The 20,920-nt window shown below is 46.3% G+C and overlaps 7 protein-coding genes across 7 annotated transcripts; 4 read left to right on the top strand and 3 right to left on the bottom strand.

Moving 5' to 3' along the window:
* Positions 1 to 1,093: 1,093 nt before the first annotated feature.
* TrAtP1_010400 (uncharacterized protein) lies at positions 1,094 to 1,612 on the top strand (the record flags this gene model as incomplete). The annotated part of the gene is made up of 2 exons (XM_014089739.2): positions 1,094 to 1,415; positions 1,533 to 1,612. The coding sequence occupies 2 exons, from the start codon at positions 1,094 to 1,096 to the stop codon at positions 1,610 to 1,612; spliced, it is 402 nt and encodes a 133-aa protein (XP_013945214.2).
* An 855-nt stretch (positions 1,613 to 2,467) lies between these two features.
* Positions 2,468 to 2,917, top strand: TrAtP1_010399 (uncharacterized protein; the record flags this gene model as incomplete). Its single annotated transcript, XM_066114689.1, has 2 exons — positions 2,468 to 2,699; positions 2,778 to 2,917. The coding sequence occupies 2 exons, from the start codon at positions 2,468 to 2,470 to the stop codon at positions 2,915 to 2,917; spliced, it is 372 nt and encodes a 123-aa protein (XP_065970786.1).
* Positions 2,918 to 5,615: 2,698 nt separating this feature from the next.
* TrAtP1_010398 (uncharacterized protein) lies at positions 5,616 to 6,651 on the top strand (the record flags this gene model as incomplete). The annotated part of the gene is made up of 2 exons (XM_066114688.1): positions 5,616 to 5,725; positions 5,778 to 6,651. The coding sequence occupies 2 exons, from the start codon at positions 5,616 to 5,618 to the stop codon at positions 6,649 to 6,651; spliced, it is 984 nt and encodes a 327-aa protein (XP_065970785.1).
* Positions 6,652 to 6,805: 154 nt separating this feature from the next.
* TrAtP1_010397 (uncharacterized protein) lies at positions 6,806 to 10,849 on the top strand (the record flags this gene model as incomplete). The annotated part of the gene is made up of 2 exons (XM_014089741.2): positions 6,806 to 8,932; positions 8,997 to 10,849. 2 exons carry the CDS (start codon positions 6,806 to 6,808, stop codon positions 10,617 to 10,619), a joined length of 3,750 nt encoding a protein of 1,249 aa, XP_013945216.2. The 3' UTR covers positions 10,620 to 10,849.
* Positions 10,850 to 12,198, bottom strand: TrAtP1_010396 (uncharacterized protein). Its single transcript, XM_014089742.2, has 3 exons — positions 11,926 to 12,198; positions 11,450 to 11,814; positions 10,850 to 11,382 (listed from the first exon to the last, which is right to left on the bottom strand). Exons 1-3 carry the CDS (start codon positions 11,934 to 11,936, stop codon positions 10,982 to 10,984), a joined length of 777 nt encoding a protein of 258 aa, XP_013945217.1. The 5' UTR covers positions 11,937 to 12,198; the 3' UTR covers positions 10,850 to 10,981.
* Positions 12,199 to 13,716: 1,518 nt separating this feature from the next.
* TrAtP1_010395 (uncharacterized protein) lies at positions 13,717 to 17,072 on the bottom strand (the record flags this gene model as incomplete). The annotated part of the gene is made up of 6 exons (XM_066114687.1): positions 13,717 to 13,902; positions 13,957 to 14,259; positions 14,321 to 15,344; positions 15,407 to 16,015; positions 16,076 to 16,405; positions 16,456 to 17,072. The coding sequence occupies 6 exons, from the start codon at positions 17,070 to 17,072 to the stop codon at positions 13,717 to 13,719; spliced, it is 3,069 nt and encodes a 1,022-aa protein (XP_065970784.1).
* Positions 17,073 to 17,226: 154 nt separating this feature from the next.
* On the bottom strand, positions 17,227 to 19,294 carry TrAtP1_010394 (uncharacterized protein; the record flags this gene model as incomplete). Its single annotated transcript, XM_066114686.1, has 3 exons — positions 17,227 to 18,138; positions 18,210 to 19,071; positions 19,125 to 19,294. 3 exons carry the CDS (start codon positions 19,292 to 19,294, stop codon positions 17,227 to 17,229), a joined length of 1,944 nt encoding a protein of 647 aa, XP_065970783.1.
* Positions 19,295 to 20,920: the final 1,626 nt, after the last annotated feature.

Genomic DNA, 20,920 nt, shown 5'->3' with positions numbered 1-20,920 from the left:
CACAATCATCTCATCTGCTATCAAAGTGGACATCTTTCAAGAAACAATAACATCATCATAATGGACCGTATTCAACGAAACGGGCTTACTACGCAAGTGAATCGGCAGATAGTCAATGAATTCCTCGACGCCGTGGTTCAGTTTGGCGACCACCGTATGCCAGTCCGGAGGGCAGGCAGGGAAGCTGTATGCGGACGCAACCAACACGGATACGATATTTTGCAATTTATCTGTGCTGAAATGGATAGAATCAAGCTGGATCACGTTCACACGAGAATGGTCTTTGAAGAACTCGAGTGGATATTTACGTGCAAACGATGCAACGTTGGCAAAGAAGCTTCGGAATTCAAACTGGGGAACCGTTTCTCTATTCAAGTTACCGAAGACTTCATTACTCTTAAGAGTAAGGACCCTTGTAGAAGCTGCTGGCGTCGTCAGCAAAAAAGAGAAGAATGATGGAAGAAAGTATCAACTTTCAGCAGGAAGGTACATCAATTACAACTGTCTGGATGGTTCAGGTGGCAATAGGGGTTTTAGAAGATAGTGGGAAATGAGTCACCAACGGCGGAAGCATAAGAAATAGCATGTAAAGGATTTTTAGGGATATTCATATTAATACACGCACGTTGATTTATCAAAAGAGTAGTCCATAAGGTGATGTCGATCACGTTCACAGGTATAAAGTAATTTTTTTTTGGGTAAACGAGAAATTAAAAACAGTCTCAGATGAAAGGGAGCGGGGAATCCAACTGGTTTACAATGCGATTTGTAGCGTGATGAGCAGTGTTTCAGTGGTACAATGCACGCCATACATCACATAGATACTGCGCAGGGGCGATATAGCGACGCCATGAGCTGCTATGCACAGCTCCAGAAGCCATACGGTCTGCTTAAAACAATCGTGACATAAGTGAATCTATAAACAAGACAACTTACAGAAACTATATAATGCATGGAACTTAGCACTTCTGCTTGTAATGGAAAAGGAAAAGTAGACTCAGACATCATCTTCCAGGCACCAGTTTTCACGCAGCTATCTCCAAGCAATCAGCTCTGCACCAAGACATTTACGGAGAAGGAGAATACCATCACAATGTCCTTGGCCTACGTAAGCGACTATACTCCACGGGAGAATGTGCGGATTGTCAATAGAGCCCTCGACACCCAAATTAGGGTTGGGGGCAGATGGGTGTCGATCCGGGACAAAGGCACAGCTGGCAACCTACGCACTAAAGACGGATACGCGATCATAATGGCTATCAAAGACGTCATAAGCAACCAAGGGCTAGACGAGCTCCAGCAGGGGTTGCTCTTTGGCAAGCTCGGCTGGAGATTCGAATGTTGCGAATGCCAAGCTGTCAAACCTGTTTCGAAGTATGTAACGGCCAATGCTTTCGATATCAAAGCTAGCGATGGTAAAGTTAAGTTGGTGAGCGTTGGTTGTTGCGAAGACTGCGATGATCGGCATTTCGAGGAGAATGATTATAATTATTCTCTTTCATCAGAGAGAAACAGATACTAAGTCTGTTTAGATCTCCAAGCAGAAGCAGCTTTTCTGGAGGACAATACGAAATGCGACATCAACGGCGGAAAGATGAGTAGTGGCATGTAAAACACGTTCAGAGATAGATCAATACAAGCACGCTGATTTAGACCTATGGCCTTAGTTCCGCGAAACTGATATGACTTGATAAATTTGTCGCTATGTTATCCGCTGCCAATGTAGACGTATACATGCACGTCTCTGGTCTTGTTCTCTTTTGTTGCATTTTTCTTTCTAGATACATCGAGCATTTTGTTGTACTAGTTGCCGTCCTATAAAATAGCTCTGTCGGCTTTGTCAGTTTGGTTAGCCAAATATTCATCGATGTGACTTCACTGTCCAATACATATTACAAAGGGACTTGTTTTAATGAATTTCTCGAATGATAAAAGAAGAATTGCCGATCTTTGAGTTTTATTCGAAAGTTACCGAGCTGAACAAGCTTCTCCAAGGGAACAGCACGACGATCACAGCCTCCATTGATGTCTAACCACCACGGCAATCGCACTCACTATCCATCACAAATACAGCACATGAATACTTTGGTTGTGTTGTATGTGTAAAATGCAAAGTTTTGGAACAAATGGTTGTTTGACGCCTGGCATCGTTTTACAGTGAACAACAGCATCCCGTGTACCACCAGCGTTCAAATCCAGGTTCAAAGAACTCATGCAAAGTGCTACAAACAATCGTAATGCGAATGTACGTGATGCAACAAGGCTGTTTGGGAAAACTATATAAACGACGAGAAATGGACGTTGATTTCATTACACAACAGCCATCAAAGTTAGAAATCATATTCTAGCCAGCCAATCCACATCAATCTACCATTAAAATCATCAGCTATTAGAAAGACAAAGAGGAATCAAGTTTTCTCATAATATCGTCATTATGTCAGAATTGAGAGCCCCCCGATATTTTAAAATGTCGGAGTACGACGGCGACATCGATATTCATGAAGATCCCCGACCAAACTCCAACGATGACCAGCAAAGACAAGACATCTTGGACGGAGCGCCTAAGGACTTGAAAAGATATCTCAACTCCAAGATTAACCTTGGCTTTGGATCCTTCACCCTCTTGCAGACGCGAAATTTTTACAACACGGTATCGACTTCAGATAAAAGATTACTTGTGGGGAAATGGCTTGAGGCTTGTGAGACGAGGAATGATGGCTGGTTGTTTCAACGGAAGAAAATCTTTAATTTTCTTCAATGGCCTTTCAAGTGCCCAGGGTGCAAAGTGAAAAAGCTCTCCGGCAACTTCGCACCCAACGAATTCACCCTTGAGGTGCCTGGAGATGGGGTTTCTGAACCTGTATTGAATAGCAAGGCCTATTGCAACGGATGCCCAGCATTAAGGACCCAGGCTTAGCCGGAGACTCCGTAAAGGGACAAACAGTTGGAACGATAACGACAACGAGGACGTATGATTCGGAGCTTGGTAAGAGAAGGGACGGAAGAGCTTGAGTACTATTGGGGACGGATGACTAGTTTGCACATAAAAATTATTAGATTTGTTAGAGACACATCAGTTAGTTTGGCCATACATCAATTTTTGACTTATCTTTGTTGGATCATATGATTCATTAATATTCCTTTGAGTTGACGTGAGCTGATGAATCATCGGGTAATTGTTTTGTCTCTTTGTTGTTATAAATCCATATTGTACATAATATCTAGTCTCGAATCGCAACTATCCATGTTTCTTTTTAAACTTCTTGCAGTTGTTACATCTTTTTCATTCTCTATGAATGCATTAGATTGTACCAATGAGACTTTGGATTACCCAAAGTAGCTTTATAATGCGATAGATTGGATAAGGGTTTAGTACTGATTGGACGCATGAGATAAGTTGAAAGAACCGGGTAGGCACTTTACCTTTTGCCCGCCAATATACTACTCTTAGAAAATATTATAAATGGGACTTCAAATTGTTAATTCCTGCTTAGTATTGCAAAGCGATATTGCCGCTTGCTGCAGCCAAGAGGTGTTATTGCCACCGGAAATAATTGGAGATGATAGGGTGAGACTAGGGACGGCCACTAGCATTTCCCTTAGTTCAATGTTTCTTTATTAATTGAGGCCTTATCAAATCTGAGATGCCTTTATTCTTTTTCTTTTGTATGCTCTTCTATCTTCGTGTTGTCAAGCTCAGCTGCTGCAGCTACAGAAAGCCAAAGACCTGATTCATGGCAGGGCTCTGCCTAGTACGTAAGGAGAATTACCATAGCCGTTGTAAAATTTGTAAAATTCGGAATATAGAACCTTCTGCCTCACGCTAGAGAGCAAATATTGCCCATGGGTTCTCTTTTACAGCCAATATCCTGGCAGTCTTGCGCCACCAATAATACGGGTGGCATCAATCCTCCGACCATGCGGTGACCATGGGAACCCTCTTTTTGCTTCTGTAAATTGATGACAACTTTTTTTTAAATTACATATATTGGATTGTGAGAGCTATTTTTGCACATGTAGTATACAAGTTCTTAATTTCGCATCTAGACCTTGGCTTCCAAATCAGGTGGTGGTATCATTGGGGGCGCTTCTGCCCGTATGTGGAAGTATATAGGCCTCCAGCTGCTATATGAGCTGCAAGGTATGGAGCATAGTTCAAATCGGTGTGCAAGGTTCCGTTTCTGGTGGCGTACATAGAACGTGATGGTGTCTTGCCCTGTGAGATATGTCAAAGACAGGGTATCACCGTATCTAAGACAAGGCCATCGGCTAATACAAACCACCCATACGGAGTAGAGAGCGCAAATTTTGCACCGGATAATGCAGCCTGTGCATTACAGCCGCAGCGAGATGCCGCTAGCTATTGTTCAGGGCGCCAAATATTCCTTGAAATATTGGTTTGCCTGCAGGCTCCCTGCAGAATGGTGGAAATGAGCTGCCAGCTAGGCGGATAATAATAGACGCAGCTTTGATCGTGAAGCAAGGGAGAGAGAGGGCAGCTGAATCTCGCAGTTCCGTTTTTGCTCAGCATGTAGTAACACAAGCGCGCTGGAATTGCTACTACCTATTACTTATTACAACCAGGATTCGTATTAGTTTGCTTACTAGCCTCAAATGATGCATCTTAACATGCTTCTTTTTAGCCCAAAGCGGGCCTGCCGTTGCGCCTGGTTTGTTCCACCGTAGCACAGAGCAGGATCTTATGCTGTGTTGATGTTATTACATGTAATCTGTGGTGGTGGTGTGTACATGTAAGACCTGTTATCTGGACGTACATTCTACAGCAACTCCACCGCCGGCTCACGTAGGCCTACAGTACTACCATAAGGTGACCAATTCGTTTGCAGCTCTAATGCTGCGCCATCTTGGATCTCGCCGAGATCGATTGCCATCAGTCACATCTACTGCAAGCTTCATGTGCTGCTACCACGCTTGATGCCGCTATGCGCCACCGACCTTGCAGGGGACTGGCTTCCCGTCAGGCACCCGGAATTAGAGGCCGCGGCTAGATCTGATTCGGCCCTGGCTGAGCGGTGATGGCTTTGCGCTAGGCTCGGTCGACCAAGCCGCGTGAGACTTGTTCAACCCTTTAAGCCTCCAGCTCTAGACTTGGTTCCCTACATCGTATGCTACGGAAGCCTGCCGAGCCCCCCCGGCTGATTGCTGCTGCTAAGAGGTACGCTCACTTGGAACTATGGTGAGTGAGATCAGGTCTGTGGGTTTTGCTGCTCCCACCGTCCACGTCGCACCGGCTGTGCGGCTGCAGTTTTCGATGCACCATCAGCCCGTGTCTCCACCAGTCTGCCGGTGAGGGCAAAGTTGTAGAGCTAGCCAAGTGGCAAGATACGGGTCCTAAAGGGTTCCGAGCGGGAGACTATGACATGGCAGCTGCCTCGTGCCATTCCGTGGCCTGGCCAGGGTTGTTCAGCTCTCAACTCTCGGACATGGGTGCTGATATCGAGTACGAGCGATATCCGCCTTGTATACATGTATTCTCTTGGCGGACTAGCCCAGAGTCTTATCGTCTCGTTTTCTTTAAAGATGGGCAATCTTCTGCCGTTTTTGTTGCCGTTGGGCACAACTGAGCTTCGTATCCATCGTTGATCTTCGCAATCATGGGTTTAGCCGTGCTGCTGTTGACGGCCTTTGTCGGCCTGGCCAAAGGGCTGGCCTCGACGGATACCATTACCTGGGGCGGTGATAACTCTAGGGCTGGATACCAAACGTAAGAGAACCCGATACTTTTCGTTTCTTTATCAGTGACTAATTGGAAATAGGAACCACAATATGGATCCCTCTGTCGTGGGGAGCTCTTCATTTGGCCAGCTGTTCCAGACTCTCCTTCCTGGCACCTACGGTGGTGCAGCCGAGCAAATTTTCTCTCAGCCTCTCGTTTACACTCCCAGTAGTGGAACTAAGCAGTACGTTTATGTGGCTACAACGCAAAACAATGTCTACAAGCTCGATGCAAAGACTGGCGCGATTGTGGCTTCGAGAAACCTGCACATTCCCTTCCTGGCTGCCGATCTCGATGGATGTGTCGATATCAACCCCAATATTGGCGTCACTGCTACTGGTGTCATTGATCCTGATACCGATACCATCTACTACACCTCAAAGACATATGCCAACCAAGCTGCGATAAATACACCACAGGGTCTGGCTGCTGGACGATACTTCATCCATGCCTTAGATGCCAATGACCTGAGCGAGAGGCCCAACTTCCCGGTTCCCCTGGAAGGGGTCATTTCTCGCAACAGTGATGTGCGAATGTTCAATGGAGGCATTCACCATCAGCGCACTGCATTGTTGCACACCGGCCAGTTCATCTACGCTGGATTTGCGTCACACTGTGTCCAGTATAACTTCACTGGCTGGATCATCGGCTGGGACAAGACCAGTGGCAAGCTGGTTGAATACTACGCCATGGAAGGCAAAGGCGTGCCCAATGATATTCGAGGTGCAGGAGTCTGGATGTCTGGTGGAGGTATCGCATCTGACGACGCTGGCTCTATTTGGTATGCCACCGGCAATGGATACGCGTCACAGTTGTCCAATGTCCCTGTCAAGGGCTTCAATCCCCCCTACTTCCTTGGAAGAAGCCGCCGTGCACATGACAATCAACACCGACGGCAGCTTAAACCTGATTGATTTCTTCATGCCATGGGAAAAGCAAGCTTTAGACGGCGCTGACAGAGATCTGGGCACGAGTCCTCTTGAGATTCTTCCAAGTCAGTTTTCCTGCGGCGATATAAAGCGCATTGGCGTTGTCACTGGCAAGAGTGGCAAGACCTATTGGCTGAATATGGACAACCTCGGAGGTTACAGAAATGGCCCTAACAACCTGGACGCTGCTATTCAAGTCTATCAAAACGACAACTCCGTCTATGCTGGTGCTGGTGTCTATCCCCTGGAAGGTGGCTATATATACATCAACGTTATTCAGCATCCCTCCAATGTCTTCAAATTCTCTTGCAATGCTGGCGTTCCTTCGTTCACCAAGGTCGCCGAGAGCCCTGAGACCAACGCGTATATTCTCGGTGTCAGCCATGGAACAACAACTTCTCTCAACGGCCAGCCAGGCACAGGTCTCTTTTGGGTGACTGATGTACAAGGTCTGAATCTTCGCATTTATAATGCTATTCCCGCAAATGGCAAGCTTACGATGATCAACTCGTTCAACATCCCCGGTGTCATGAAATTCACCCGACCTGTGTTTGGCGATGGAATTGTATACATCGGCACCAACCAAGGCCTGTTCTATGGCTTTGGATCGCCCGTCAACGCGCCTCTCAACTGCACCTCGCCTGTTGCCTTTGGTAATGTTAATCTCAAAGCAACTAGCAACTCTCAGCCGGTCAAGTGCACAGCCCTGATCGGCCTGACCGTTACTGGCGTTGCGCTTGATTCTAAGAAAGATTACAGCATCTCAAGCCTTCCCACCACGCCGCTTCAGTTGAACGCTGGTGATTCCTTTACTATCCAAGCCACATTTAGCCCTACCACCGTTGGCCTCATCTCAAATGATGTCGTCGTCAACACGACAAACAGTGTTGCTGGCTACAGTCCCAATACTCACGCTCGATTGACCGGCACTGGACAGAGCGCTGGCCCACTGCTATCAGTTGCACCAACTACGCTTACTTTTCAAGGCGTTGTTACTGGACAGAACCCGGATGGCGTCACAGAGACCATGATCCTCACCAATCTAGGCAATGGGCCTCTTACTTTCCAAAGTATCCTGTATTCAAATACTAGCTCCACTGGCCCGTGGCAAACATGGAACGGCTCGGGTAACTTGACTGTCGGCGAATTTGTTGTGCAGAGTATCCCCTCATCCCTTGCAGCGGAAGCGAGCGCTACTATAACAATCACATTCAATGGCTCTGAAAGCGGCACCTTTTCTGGCTTTGTAATGTTTGTTTCCAATGGTGGCAACCAGACGGTTTCCATCGCTGGCTCTTCTGGGCCTGCTGCGGTCGCGCTGCTCGAGTTTCAGACTCCCGATGCCTCTGGCTGGGTGCCGTATGTCAACGGTACCCCCTTTACATTTGGAAATGTTACTGAGAACAACGATCGCTCACTCAAATTCCGCGTCACTAACAGAGCACCACCAGGCGGCGTCGGCCTTTCTCTTACCGTCTCCAAGCCTCCCTTTGGACTCGCCGGTCTCATTCGAGCTGTCAACCAAGTAGATCTTGCTGAAGGAACATCTTTGGCTCCGGGTGAGAGCGCGAATGCTACCCTCACATGTACTGTCCCCAAATCTCAGTGGAACGTCGATCCTTACAACGGTACTGCACCTTGGACAATGAATACCAACGATCCGACGTTCGGGAAGCAGTTTATACAATTCTTTTGTCAAGCCGTCTCAGAGCAAGCCCCCCCGCTGCTTCCCGGCAGCGACCGGGGCCGATACCGCTACATCGGATGTTATAAGGAGAATAACCCGGGCCGTCAACTGTCCACTCAGCTTTATGGCGACGACAATAACACCAATCCCATGTGCATTTCAGCATGTGCCGGGCAGAACTTTAAATACTGCGGAACACAGTATCATACAGAGTGCTGGGCAGGAAATACGATTCCTAGTCTCAAGGTTGATGACTCTAATTGCAACTATTACTGCAACGGAGATATCAACCAGGTCTGTGGTGGAAATGGTGACGGTACCGAGGCCTTTATCTCTCTGTTTGCCGACTCTTTGGCTACTAACTCAACGGATCCTCCTCCTCCTCCTCCACCACCAAGCGGTGGCCCAGTTGTAAATCCCGGTGTCGATGGCTATGCCAGCATTGGATGCTATACCGAAGCTACCAACGCGCGTGCTCTCCCTTATGAGTTTGACACGGATAAGCGAACTGTGAAAGAGTGTGTAGATGCTTGCAAGGCTGGCTCCTACACCTATGCTGGTGTCGAATACGGCGGAGAGGTAAGTTATATCGTTTATGCGTGGTGTTTACTGGAGAAGATTCTGTTGCTAACTTTGTGTTTAGTGCTGGTGCGGTGATTCATTCGGCGACGGTGCAGTTTCTGCCCCTATTACAGATTGCGGGATGACTTGTAACGATAATTCTACCGAGTATTGCGGTGGCCCTAACCGCCTCAACGTCTATAAACTCGGCACCACTGCCATTTCCACATCAACTTCAACCGCTTTTAGCACAGCCACCACTGTTCCTCCTACCGGTGGAAGCACGACTGTGGTCGCTACTAGCACTACCACGAGCATCTCGTCAAGTATCCCAACTCCTACGGGACCGTCAGTCAACCCCGGATTGGATGGCTACTCCAGTATCGGTTGCTATACCGAAGCTACAGATGCGCGAGCTCTCGCCAACTTCATGGATACCACCAACAAGACTGTTGCAAATTGCATAGAGGCATGCAAGGCAAATAGCTACATCTATGCGGGTCTTGAGTATGGTGGAGAATGCTGGTGTGATAATTCATTCGCAAATGGATCTGTTCCTGCTCCGATTGGGGATTGCGGCATGACTTGCAATGGCAACTCGACTGAGTTCTGCGGTGGTCCAAACCGACTCAATGTTTATCAACTCAAAAAGACTCCAGTTACAAGCTCTGCTCCCGCGACAACCGCCTCTTCAAGCACTGGCTCTTCAGCCACTGTCCCTCCAACCACTGTCCCTCCGACTACGGTTTCTTCGACCACAAGCTCGGGGACAACGACGTCTATTGCCACTCCCACCGGCCCTGCAATCAAAAAGGTTGTCAACAACTACAATTTCCAAGGGTGCTGGGCCGAGCCTCCCAATGATCGTGCCATCATTGACCAGATGTATGCAAACGACTCGATGACACTCGAATCCTGCGCTACTTTCTGCAAAGGCTTTACTTATTTTGGAACCGAATATGGACGAGAGTGCTACTGTGGCAATGTCTTGAAGCAAGGCGCTGTCAAGGCTGCCAACCAAGCCGATTGTTCGTTCCCTTGCGCCGGAGACGGCACAGAATACTGCGGCGCGGGATTCAGGTTGGAGCTTTACATGCTCTCATCCAATACCACGAGTGCGACCACAGCGCCAGCATTTAGTACCTCGGCAGCCCCCAAGAATCTTGGCGCAACTACTACTTCAGGAACAGCTACTACTTCAGGAGCGGCTACTACTTCAAGTGCAGCCACTACTTCAAAAGCAGCCACTACTTCAAAAGCAGCCACTACTTCAAAAGCAGCTACTACTTCAGGAGCGGCTACTACTCCAATAACCGCTACTTCAGCAGCCTCGTCTGCATCACCATCACCGACTGGCCCCATTATCTTCCAGGGCGACAAAAACTATACCTACTACGGATGTGTGTCAGAGCCTTCGGCGGGTAAACTCATGGACAACCAAGTTTACAACAATGACACGACGATGACGCCGCAAGTTTGCTTGTCTCATTGCGAGCAGTATAAGTACGCTGGTGTTGAGTACGGCCAAGAGTGTTGGTGCGGCAATACACTTAATCTTGCGGGCTGGACCGATGCCACGCCTGGAAAAAACGTATCAAGCTCCCAGTGTAATATGGTGTGTCCTGGAAATGCCACGGAATATTGCGGTACTGGCAACATACTCCAGCTATATGTGAGGAAGACGCCTGTGAGTAAGCGATGGTGAAAATGATATGGATGCGATAGGTTGTAGGTGACTTGGATCTTAAGTCAAGTTCCTTTCTCAGTCGTAGCTTGGCTGATGTATTATTTATTATTTGGTTTTTTTGGTTAGTGATGGGATATGGATGGTATTGGATATATATGAAGGGAATGGTCTATACACAAGTATACGGTTTATTAGGAAGATAGTAGATAGATAGTATGCAATCCTTTTTTCTTATTTTCACATCAGAATATTGATATGACTTCATTTTGAAGCTTAAGCCTTGTTACCGTGTTGCGTAATATAACATATCGTAAATCATGCTTAACCGACTCGCTCAACCGCCCCTAATGTTCATTCCATCTGAAGCCGCACATTTGCATCTATACTGCCTTGCCGTCCAACAGAATCTCCACTTTCTCGTTATAAAACGAAATTAAGCCTGCAATGGCAATGCTCTCTTGAATCGGGTAGTTATAATACCAGACGATATCCTTGTACTCCTTTCCATCTAGGACGACATTGTAGTACTCTGCAATACCCTTATAGGGACAGACTGAGGTAGTAGTGCTGGGTCGCAGCAGAGATGGATCAATGGACGCGAGGGGGACGTAGTAGCGAGTTTTGAGGCTGGTCTCGTGAAGGTGGATGGCGTAGGAGGATTTGGCGATAGTCTTGCCGTCGATGCGGACTTCGAAAGGACGAGTGGAGTGGAGGAAGTCGAGGCGCTTGAACGGGTCCTTGGGGTGGCCAATGATACGGACGTCTTCCTCAAGCCAGGTGTCTTTACCATGAAGTTAGCATGCGGGTGACGGAAATGTCGCTTTAGATTGAGATGAAGCTAATCTTACCCATCGCACCGAATTCCAATCTCACAAGGCCTGCCAAGTCTCCCAAGCTGGGATCATTGTCAAACCTCAGTACTCGATCCGTAGTCTTCTCCGGAACGCCCGCCTTTGCTGGAACGGTGAGTTTAACAATGGTCGCGGTCTTCGCAGTGCCTTCGCTCTTGATGGATTGACTATCGCTGAGAGTGCTGTCCTTGATCTCGGAAGAAGGGATGTAAAACTGAGGGTACCATTCATGTTCCCAAACCCAGAGTGCTTTAGTCGTGTCTACAATGGTGGTCTGGTTGAAGACGACGCGAACTCGGCGAGGCGTGGGGAGAACCTTGTTGGCGCCATTCTTAAGCAGACGGTCTGCGAGCTCGACGAGACTGTTGGTGATAATTATGTTAGCTAATGATATTACAGATGCAGTGGGTGAAAATTGCAATTATGAGAGATGCAATTTGTAGTGATGAATTTGCGTGGGAGCAGTGACATACTTGGATCCCATTTTGGCGGCAGTCAAATGTTAATTTAATTCGCAAATGATCTACAGAACTGGCAGCCACCAAAAAGTAATTGTTCGAATGTAGACAAAAAAGAAAGGTATGAAGCTGTATTTAAATTCTACAAAACCGGTCTTATAAATCAAGAGCTTGCAGCACTTCCGTTGCTCATCTTTTTTTCTGCTTCCGGCTTTGTAAGTTTCCCAGCGTGAAAGACCCCGCAAGCTCGTGGTTTAGACGCGCATGACGCAATGAGGAGGGCTGGAGAGCTAGAAAGCTGACAGATCTTTTTGAAGAGAAGAGGGGGGGAGCAGACGCCTAATTGGCGGCTTGCATGGAATGGTGCGATTTGTAAGAAGTGCGGTGGAGTGGCGGCAGTTGTATGCAAGCTAATGTTAACCATTTTCCGAATTTAGACGGTATACCAAGCACTTAAGAAAAGTATATGAAGCTATTGATGACAAGGTAGGATGATAAAATCTTTCGCTGGTTTGATGAGGTTTTATGAAGTTTTATGAGTTAGACGACCCCTTTAATTCTAGACCTGATTTGACTCTCCAACTAAATTTTAATCTGACCGATTTCGATCAACTGGCGCATCTGATCTCGCCTCATATCAATATCAAGCTGGTTCATAGTGTTGTCTCCTAGATGATTCTGACGTGGATCAAATTGTAATTCAAGAGTTTATTAGACAAAATAGTCTCATATAATTGATTGAATTATTTGGGATCGCTTTCTTTTATCTCATTGTATGCTTGGTCCCATAATTGTTCAGGGAGAGTTAGACTTGTCCCGAGTGAGTTATCGTGGTTGCCGTTGACGTTATCCGTAGTAAGCTTTGTTTTGTCGTTGGTTGATAGTTCTAATAAGAAGATTTCTTTTGATCTAGTATTAGGCCCTGTTCTAGCTTGAGATTTGCCAGTGACGCAAATATGGGGCGATTGGTTTGGAGAAGACAGGACTTGAGTAGAGCTACCGTGAGGCCATATACTGGTGGTGCCGAGGACGATAGGTAATGTCAAGAGTACTCCTTGATTGACACTACTATCTTTACTTTCGACATGGCCTCGTCCAAGTGCACGGAGAGGCAAAGCTCAAAGAGTATCGAGAGCAGCGCGCAGAGTCGCAGGCAGAGTTGAAGATATCCCTTGGCTCACGCTACTATCTTTAGGTTCGCCACGGTTTCTTCGCAAGACCTTCTTTTTTAAGCGTGATCGAATAGAGCTCGATGGCATTGTGTCGGTAAAATGTTTGTAGTCTTGGTGTATAAGATTGATTTTGAGTAAAGCTAACGAAGCCGAATTATAGAGAGTTGGTTGAAGAAGAGATCATGTTTATATAAGTACTTTGACGTCGTACAGAAGCATATAAATAACTTGACTCCTCATATCCGTGTAGTAAAAGTATCAGGTGGAGATTTTGACACCTATTGCAGCTTATACCTATTTCAGAAAACACAACAGCTTTTGAGGGAGGTCATTTAATCTATTGGAGACTCGGTCACAGAAGCCAAGGGCCAACGCGCCGTGCATAAAAGCTCGTCATATCATATAAACAGAGTGCCTGGCACCGTAGCACATTGTCATACCGTTAAAAATGATTGAAGCAGTCGAATGTGGGTAATAGCAGTCAAGTAAGGAATGCAAGCAGAAGTCCACCGTAAAAGAATTTTGTGTTGCTATGGTTCAATATAACGACGACGTCTTCAGTAACGCGCTCGCCCGACAAAGTTTTGGGCGCAATATATCAGTAATCCTTCTGTGCGATCCCCAGACAGAGTGATTATTCTTCAGACTCCGCATTAGGCGTGACAGACCATGTTTGCGCTGTGAATAACAACCGCCCGTCTTGCCTCAATTGCTCAGGGTCAAAGTATACGCACATGCCAATATTATCGCTATTCAGCCAAAACACACGTAAAATCATGTATATCTCTGAGCGATTTGGTGTCGTGTGTGTGCGCCTCATCTGTACGCACCAAATTAGTCTTCGCAAAGGTCAAGCCTCTTGGAATTTACTTACACGCTCATATTGGCTGTTGCTCATGTAGAATGGAGTTTCTCGTGGCCCTGTAGTAGTTTTTACCTCTATATAGTACTTTGGTCGAGAATTATGCCATTCATCATGATTGAGATAACCGCAGCCGATGAGAGTATTGGTAAATTGGCCCTCAGTATCGTGGTAAACCAGGTCCGCGGTTTCTCTGCCACGCCAACTAGCCAAGTTGCGATAACTGGGATGCGCCCTAACGTAGCCTCTGATTGTACTTTGCCAGTTCTCATTGCTCCAACGGGGCAATTCAAGGGTAGATAGTAACTCAAACACCTATAACGAAAAAATATTGGTTAGCTCTCGGAGCTCATGTTACACTGTTCGCAATACTCACGAATAGCTCGCCCGCGGCCCCGACTTTCTTGTCGCGCTCCAGCTGATTTTCAGATCGAAATCGCGTGACAATCTCCAATCCATCAAAACTTTCAAACGTGTTATCTCTGAGTTGACTGGGCAAGTTATTGCGCAAGTCGCTCATATCAAAAGAACCTTGAGAAGGAAATACTGCACTCTGAGCTGCGGTAACAACTCTCTCCAAAAGCACACCATATTGTGTATCGGCAGACGCTCCCGCAGATGCCAAATTTTCACGATTCTCCGCTAGCATCAGAGATGGACCAGGAGTGCTCGGAAGACGCGAATGGGCAATTGAACTTTGCCGATGGGAAGGTATGTCTTCTTGCCCTTGACCATCCGGCGGGGGTTGACTTGAAAGATGACGTTGCCGAAAGACGGTCTCGACTAGTGTCTCCGAGTCGCTTCCCGGGGTATCTGGAGATCGTGTTCTTCGACCTTGTTGCTGTTCCAATCCACTATTGTCATCTTCCTCCTCATCGTGATCATCTTCTTCCTCATCTTCAGTGTCCTCGTCTTCGGTATCCTCCTCATAATCTTCATCTTCCTCTTCGTCATCCTCAGTATCCTCATCGTCATCCTCAGTATCCTCATTTAAAATCTCAATTTGAAAAATCCCATGACGGTCGCAGGTTTCGCTGAGAACAGAACGATCATATGCAAAGACAGCAGTTAAAATATTAACCATTTCACTCTCAACTTTGCCAATTCTCTGCGTTGTCGAATCTTGCATTAGCCACTCTGCAAACTTTCTTGGCAGTACAGAGCTAAAGCAGATGCCCTGGTCTTTTTTCCCTCGGGGCACAAAGATTGTGAGTCCGGACGGAGTGTGCTCCATGTGCACTTTTCCAGTAACGTCTTCGATGCAAAAGTTCTGGTTATTCTGAGACACAGTCAGAGTAGAGGATATACGAGCTGTCTCCATGGTCTTGATGGCTCGTAAAAGCTGGTAAAACTCAGAGGAGTCTGCCTGATAACGGGGACTGCCAAAGGTAGCCGCAATGCTAGTTTGTGGGAAATAGATTGTCAGCGTCGCTAATTCTTTTCACATACATGCTTTACTCACCGGAGAATATAGTAAGCTTTGCGCTTCAGATCTCTCTGCTCCATCAAGATTGGCCGTCCAATCTTAGACACAGAGGTTCCCTCTACAACGCAGTTGGATAGGTATCTCTCCTCAAGCTTTGTCCACTCAAAAAATGGTTTCAACCGACGAATATCTTCCAAGTTGAAATCTAGCATCGCAATCTTGTCTTGAAACACATTGCGTAAAGGGTCCCTGTCCGGAATAGCAAAATCCACCTTTGCTGATCGTAGGGCGACTTCTCCATTGCAATATCTTACGGGAAAATTATCAACATCCAGAATTGGTCGCGGATCTAATAAAGTCGGCTCGGTTTGGAGTAGACTACTAAAAGACAAGATGGCGTCTTTCAGATCATTATGGTCCTTCTGTGGGGAGGGCTGTATCAATTCATCATAAAGCATTTGGATGGTGAGCGATGTGACCCCCAGCTTTCCAACGAAAAAGTCTTTGAGGGATTCGTAGTGCGAATCTAGTATGGCTTTCCCCCTAATTTCGACCTTACTAGACCACAGGCAATCGGAGATGCTGCACCATCTCCATTCGCCGTGACTCTTAGCAAATATGAGTTCTTTCGTTGCAAATACCTCTCTGCATTTCCATTAGCCTCTTTTCCAAAATCACCAGATCTGCGAGTACCATCAAACCTACCTAACCCTAGTCACTGGAAGCTTAAGTCCTCTCAAATACCTGTACAGCTGATCAATTCGTGGAAAGTCGTCGCCGTCACAGCCTGCGGCCTTTGACTCTTCTAACTCGGTCGCAATGTCGGAACAGGAGGCGGAAGGGATTTCAACAATTTTATGAAAGAGGCGCTCTATATCTTCCAGCTGGTCGTCATCTATGATTCTCGAGTAAAAGCTTTTGAGAGAATATTTTGATAACATGTCTTGGGGGGCGCGCCACAGGCAATTAGAAGACGATGTCCAGCAAGAGCTTTTGCCGTTTGGTACAAATATTCTGCCTTCTGCGAAGAAATCTCTATACAAATCGATTAGCGGTTACATACGAAGAGCTGTATTTGTGCTTACTTAATCGTGCGTTGATCCTTGTCTTGGTTTCTGGACAATTTGAGTATCGAATAAATAGCAGCGTATAAGTTAAATATCTTATGGCTCTGCAGAGTTGACACACTTGCTGCTTTCGGTTGTGATTTCTGAATATAATGCAGTATGGTCAAGTAGAAACCCAAGTTGTCATCCTTGTTGACCCCGAAATGGTCCGCAAAAAAGCTCCATTCAACACCGAATTTATCATCTGAATCGGTGTTATCGATCTTGAGAAATGGAAAATGCTGTGGAAACTCCATATATAGTGATGCATGGTCGCGAAGGCCCTCAAATGGGAGCCATGTATCCCCAAAGGAGATAGCGTAGCTCACTCCGCAAAGTTCTTTCGCAGACAGAGCTTTGATGTTTCGCCGTAGAATCTCGCTCCTCTTGGTTTTGGAATCCTCATGTTGCCAGAGATAATTCAACAGTCCGAGGAATTCTTCTGGATGGTGTTTGTGAACATAAGTTAGAGCTTCTGATAAAGACCCTCCACTAGCATCAACAAGCCGTAACCGCTCTCGTATGCCCACAAAGTCGAACAGCCATTTTTCCCAAGATGGAAAGCTTGGATCAGGTTTCTTTGGGATACTTTCCATGTAGATTTCATGTAAAAATCTAACAGAGAGCCCGGGAGCTGCGCCACGAGACGCAAGAACAGACTGTGGGCTAAACCTGTGTGTCGTTCCGGGAAGGTAAATGTCAGTCTTGTGTGGCCGAATTAGATTGCTCTTGTCATCCCCCACTGCAACCTTAAATGCAAGCTCTGTTTCGGTCGATATCCCAGGCTGGTGTGTGCGATATAAGTAGCGCAAAAAAAGTCAAATGATCTGATCCGAGCAAACCGTTGTTTGGCGACATATATGCCCTCAGTATTGATGCCCTAACTGCAACTATGTCCGCCTCTAAAACACCCAGTTGAACAAATAGTCTGTTCCACTCGTCGTCAAATATTCTTTCAACTGGTAGAACCCTAATATCCAATCGTTCAGGGATGGGGATGTTTTTTGTCATTGGGAAGTATATCGGACCCAGCGCCGCGGAGATCCACTTCCCATCTCGTAAGGGAATCAGAGGCAATTGTCTTAATCGATTGAGAAAAGAATAATTGCGATCAAACCACGAACAAAGGAGACTAGCCACAGCTGAATACCAGGCCCCGTCCGTCTTTTTTCCATGCATTTTAGAGTTAGGATTGCGTAAATCACTTTCTAGCATTTCCAAGATGGCGTTTGGTGAAATGTTCTTTAGTCCATAACCCTTTAGAACACTCCTTACTGGCTTGGAATACTTTGGTGAAAGAAACGGGTCCTTGTCCGGGTCGTCAAATAATGGCACACCTCCCTCATATGTCGCATCTTTAGTAAGAATCGAGATGTCGGTGATGACTCGCGGGTCCCTCCGATGGCGTGACTTGAGTGTAGGACTCGTCGTGACAATTCTTCGGATTTTAATATTTAGCTCGGCCCAAAACGTATCCAATGCACCTTCAGTGTTTGGAAGAAACAGAGGCCATTCATAGCATAAAGAGGAGTGTTCGCAAAACTGTTTGATGGCGGTAAGGAATGCCTTTGCTATCCAATCAAGGAGATTTTCATTTCTTGTGGAAGTGGTGATGATGTCTTGGCGATTGGCACTGGTATCGAAATCGGAGTGAATGAGAAACTGAATGGCGAGAGTCGTTAATCATTTTGTGTAGACAGCCTAGGGTATAGTGGAGCGACATGGAATCTCACCTTGTAATCCGACTCTCTCACCGGCAGAAATGCAAATATTTCTTGTTTTTTCTTTGTATTAACAATTGGCTTGAATTCTGCAGTGAGAGGGAATGCTAGAACGACCTCAGCAGAGGTCGAGATAGTTTGAGTATCATCCGTATTAGGCAGGTCGCGGTTATCGCTTCTTGCTAGTCCGTGTGCTGTCAATGTCGTGATGTGATATATTTGGCTTTCTTTCCTTGTCTCATTGTCTTTGGCGGAGTCTGTGTCCAAAGCTACTCGATATTTATCGACCTGGCGCTTCAGGAACTCTTTCGATTTCTCAACTCTGTTACTTTTGTCGTAAAACACCATCTTTATTCTCTGAAGCTTCTTTAAGAAAAGTAGGGATGTTTGTTGCAAGTCGTCTAGCTGTTTGAAGATGATTGATTTGAGGCGCTGAAGTTCGTCTTTGTCTCCTTCGTCATGAAAATAAAGAGTCATGCGTGTCAATGGCCCCTTCAGCTTTTCATTAGTTGGTATCCAAATGGGCCTGACCATACCCAGTCCAGGATCATCTCGTTTATGTCTGAATTCGAATGAGAAATTCCCAGACTGGATGTGTACCTTCCAAGCAGCGATAAAAACAGACTTGAAACCGATGCCCTTTGCACCAATGTAGCCATAAGAAGTGGATTTGGTGCTCTGCCCAACTGCACAAATAGCCACCAAGTCCCGCTCGGTAAAGCCATCTTCATTACATTCCACAACAATCCGGTTTTCATAGACCTCGAATGAGATGTAGGGATCTTCAGTGGTTTTGGAAAAGTTATTATCTTCCGCGTTTTGAAGGAGTTCAAACACAAAACGAGCGCCACTGCCATAAATCTGCTTGGCCAGGCTAAAGCTTTGTTAGCATGTGTGTAGACGTTGGAGACTTTGTGCAATACGGACGTTTTGATAGAGTGCGCCGCGGTATTCTCCATCGCAAGCCAATTTTCATCTATTTCGCGACGGTATTCTGGCTTCCATTTTTCGATATCACTCATCATTTCTTCGTTCAAGTACCCATACTTCCTAGTTAGGCGGCGTACAATCTCTTCTGCCTTTTTTACTGAAGCCATAATTGCAATATTATGCAGAATTGTGCTCGTAACACGATAACTTGTGTGGTGTCTCAAAAGGTGTTGCAACGGACGGCTGATGTGTCAGATGTCCCGGTCTTGTAAAGTAAATATAAAGGTCAATCTCAGTTCGTGTGCCTCTTCAACACATGGGGCTGCTGAATATTTATGTCAGCCATCATCCATAGCACAGCTGTTGCTCTGTGACATGTGGTCGTCCGATACTAACCAACTGGGTGTGACGACCCAGCGGCAAGAGAAGAAGCTAGATTGGTCCATGTAGAGACGATAAAATTGGACTCCGCCTCAATGCAGAGGTTCGCATTGGTGGGGCTTGTAAACCGGATATACATAGCATGTGTGTTGGTGATAACTGAGCAGATGTAACCATCGTGGAGCCCCGCGAATCCCGGTCAGCGGATACAGTCTGCGAGCTGAACGACGCGGTTGGACTATCATCAAAAAGAGTCAGGGGAGCGTTTGCGAGAGATTTGATAATAGCACGCCGACTCACAACAATCGCTCCAAGAATCGCGCCGTTCCCCTCCTCCTTTAGATTCGCTCACTTTGTCATGTTACCTGTTAAGAGGTACATGTATTCCTCATGAAAAAGAGGGCTTCTCGGGCAAGCCGACTTCGCACCGCATGTTCCAACCAACATGCATAAATTCCCTGTCGCTATCGACTCCATTCTGTCTCTGGGCTCTGATTAATTGGACAAACGTGGGACGAACCTGTAACCATTACTGGAGAAGGATCAAGGTTACGACTCTTACAACTGCGGTTGGATCAAAGAGCTTGTTATTAACTACATGTACCTATGATAACATGGATTTTACGCGCTCGCTTGTTACATACTAGTGTAATGAGATGCCTGTGGCGGCAAATGTGTTTGATCTAGCGCCGTGGCTTACTCTGGGGTAACCCCATATCTTTGATCCTGGCGGCAGAGAATGACCCCCTGGCTTGATGTTCGCTAAGCCTGCGCTGTATTAATTGAGGCTGAAGAGGGACCGAGAGACAGAAGACACTAGCATGATTGTATGATCCTCTCATGTTATACAGTAAAATACCTACCTTATCAATACCCTTATTCTCCCACATGTAGTATACATAGGCGGATAGCGAGGAGAAATGGCGGAATTGGTTGTTTCAGTAGTATTGCGCCTTATACCTAAAATTCATCGTTACGATAAAGCTAGATCATGCAGAGAAGTGAAAGGGACATGAAAGCGCAATATCTATATAAGTTACAAGTCCATGTGTATGCTATATTGATGAACCTCGAAGAAATTAAGTACTCAGTAAGGCCTCACAAATGACGTTGTGGCTTCGGGTGCCTTGTAGACCTGCGCATCAGTGACATCTGCATCGTCGAGACCGAGCCAACAAAGAGATGGTTCCAAGCTCCAAGCGGCGATAAGAGACCTCGCAACATTTTTGAGCGCCTTCTTGACTTATCACTTTCCACAAAGTCTATGGGTAGTTTCTTGAGGACATTCGTAGACCTCCACAAGCTCGATTGCTTGGGGGGTGGATGTCACTGGTGGTCTTACCTACTAATGCAGCTCTCATCGAGTATTCTGTTCAAGATCTGTGCTTTGTCATCAAGATATCCATCAAGTT

Source organism: Trichoderma atroviride, chromosome 5 (assembly GCF_020647795.1).
Source record: "Trichoderma atroviride chromosome 5, complete sequence".
Classification (NCBI taxonomy): Eukaryota; Fungi; Ascomycota; class Sordariomycetes; order Hypocreales; family Hypocreaceae; genus Trichoderma; species Trichoderma atroviride.
Note: the sequence above shows the minus strand (reverse complement) of the source record. Positions and strands in the feature narration are given on the sequence as shown.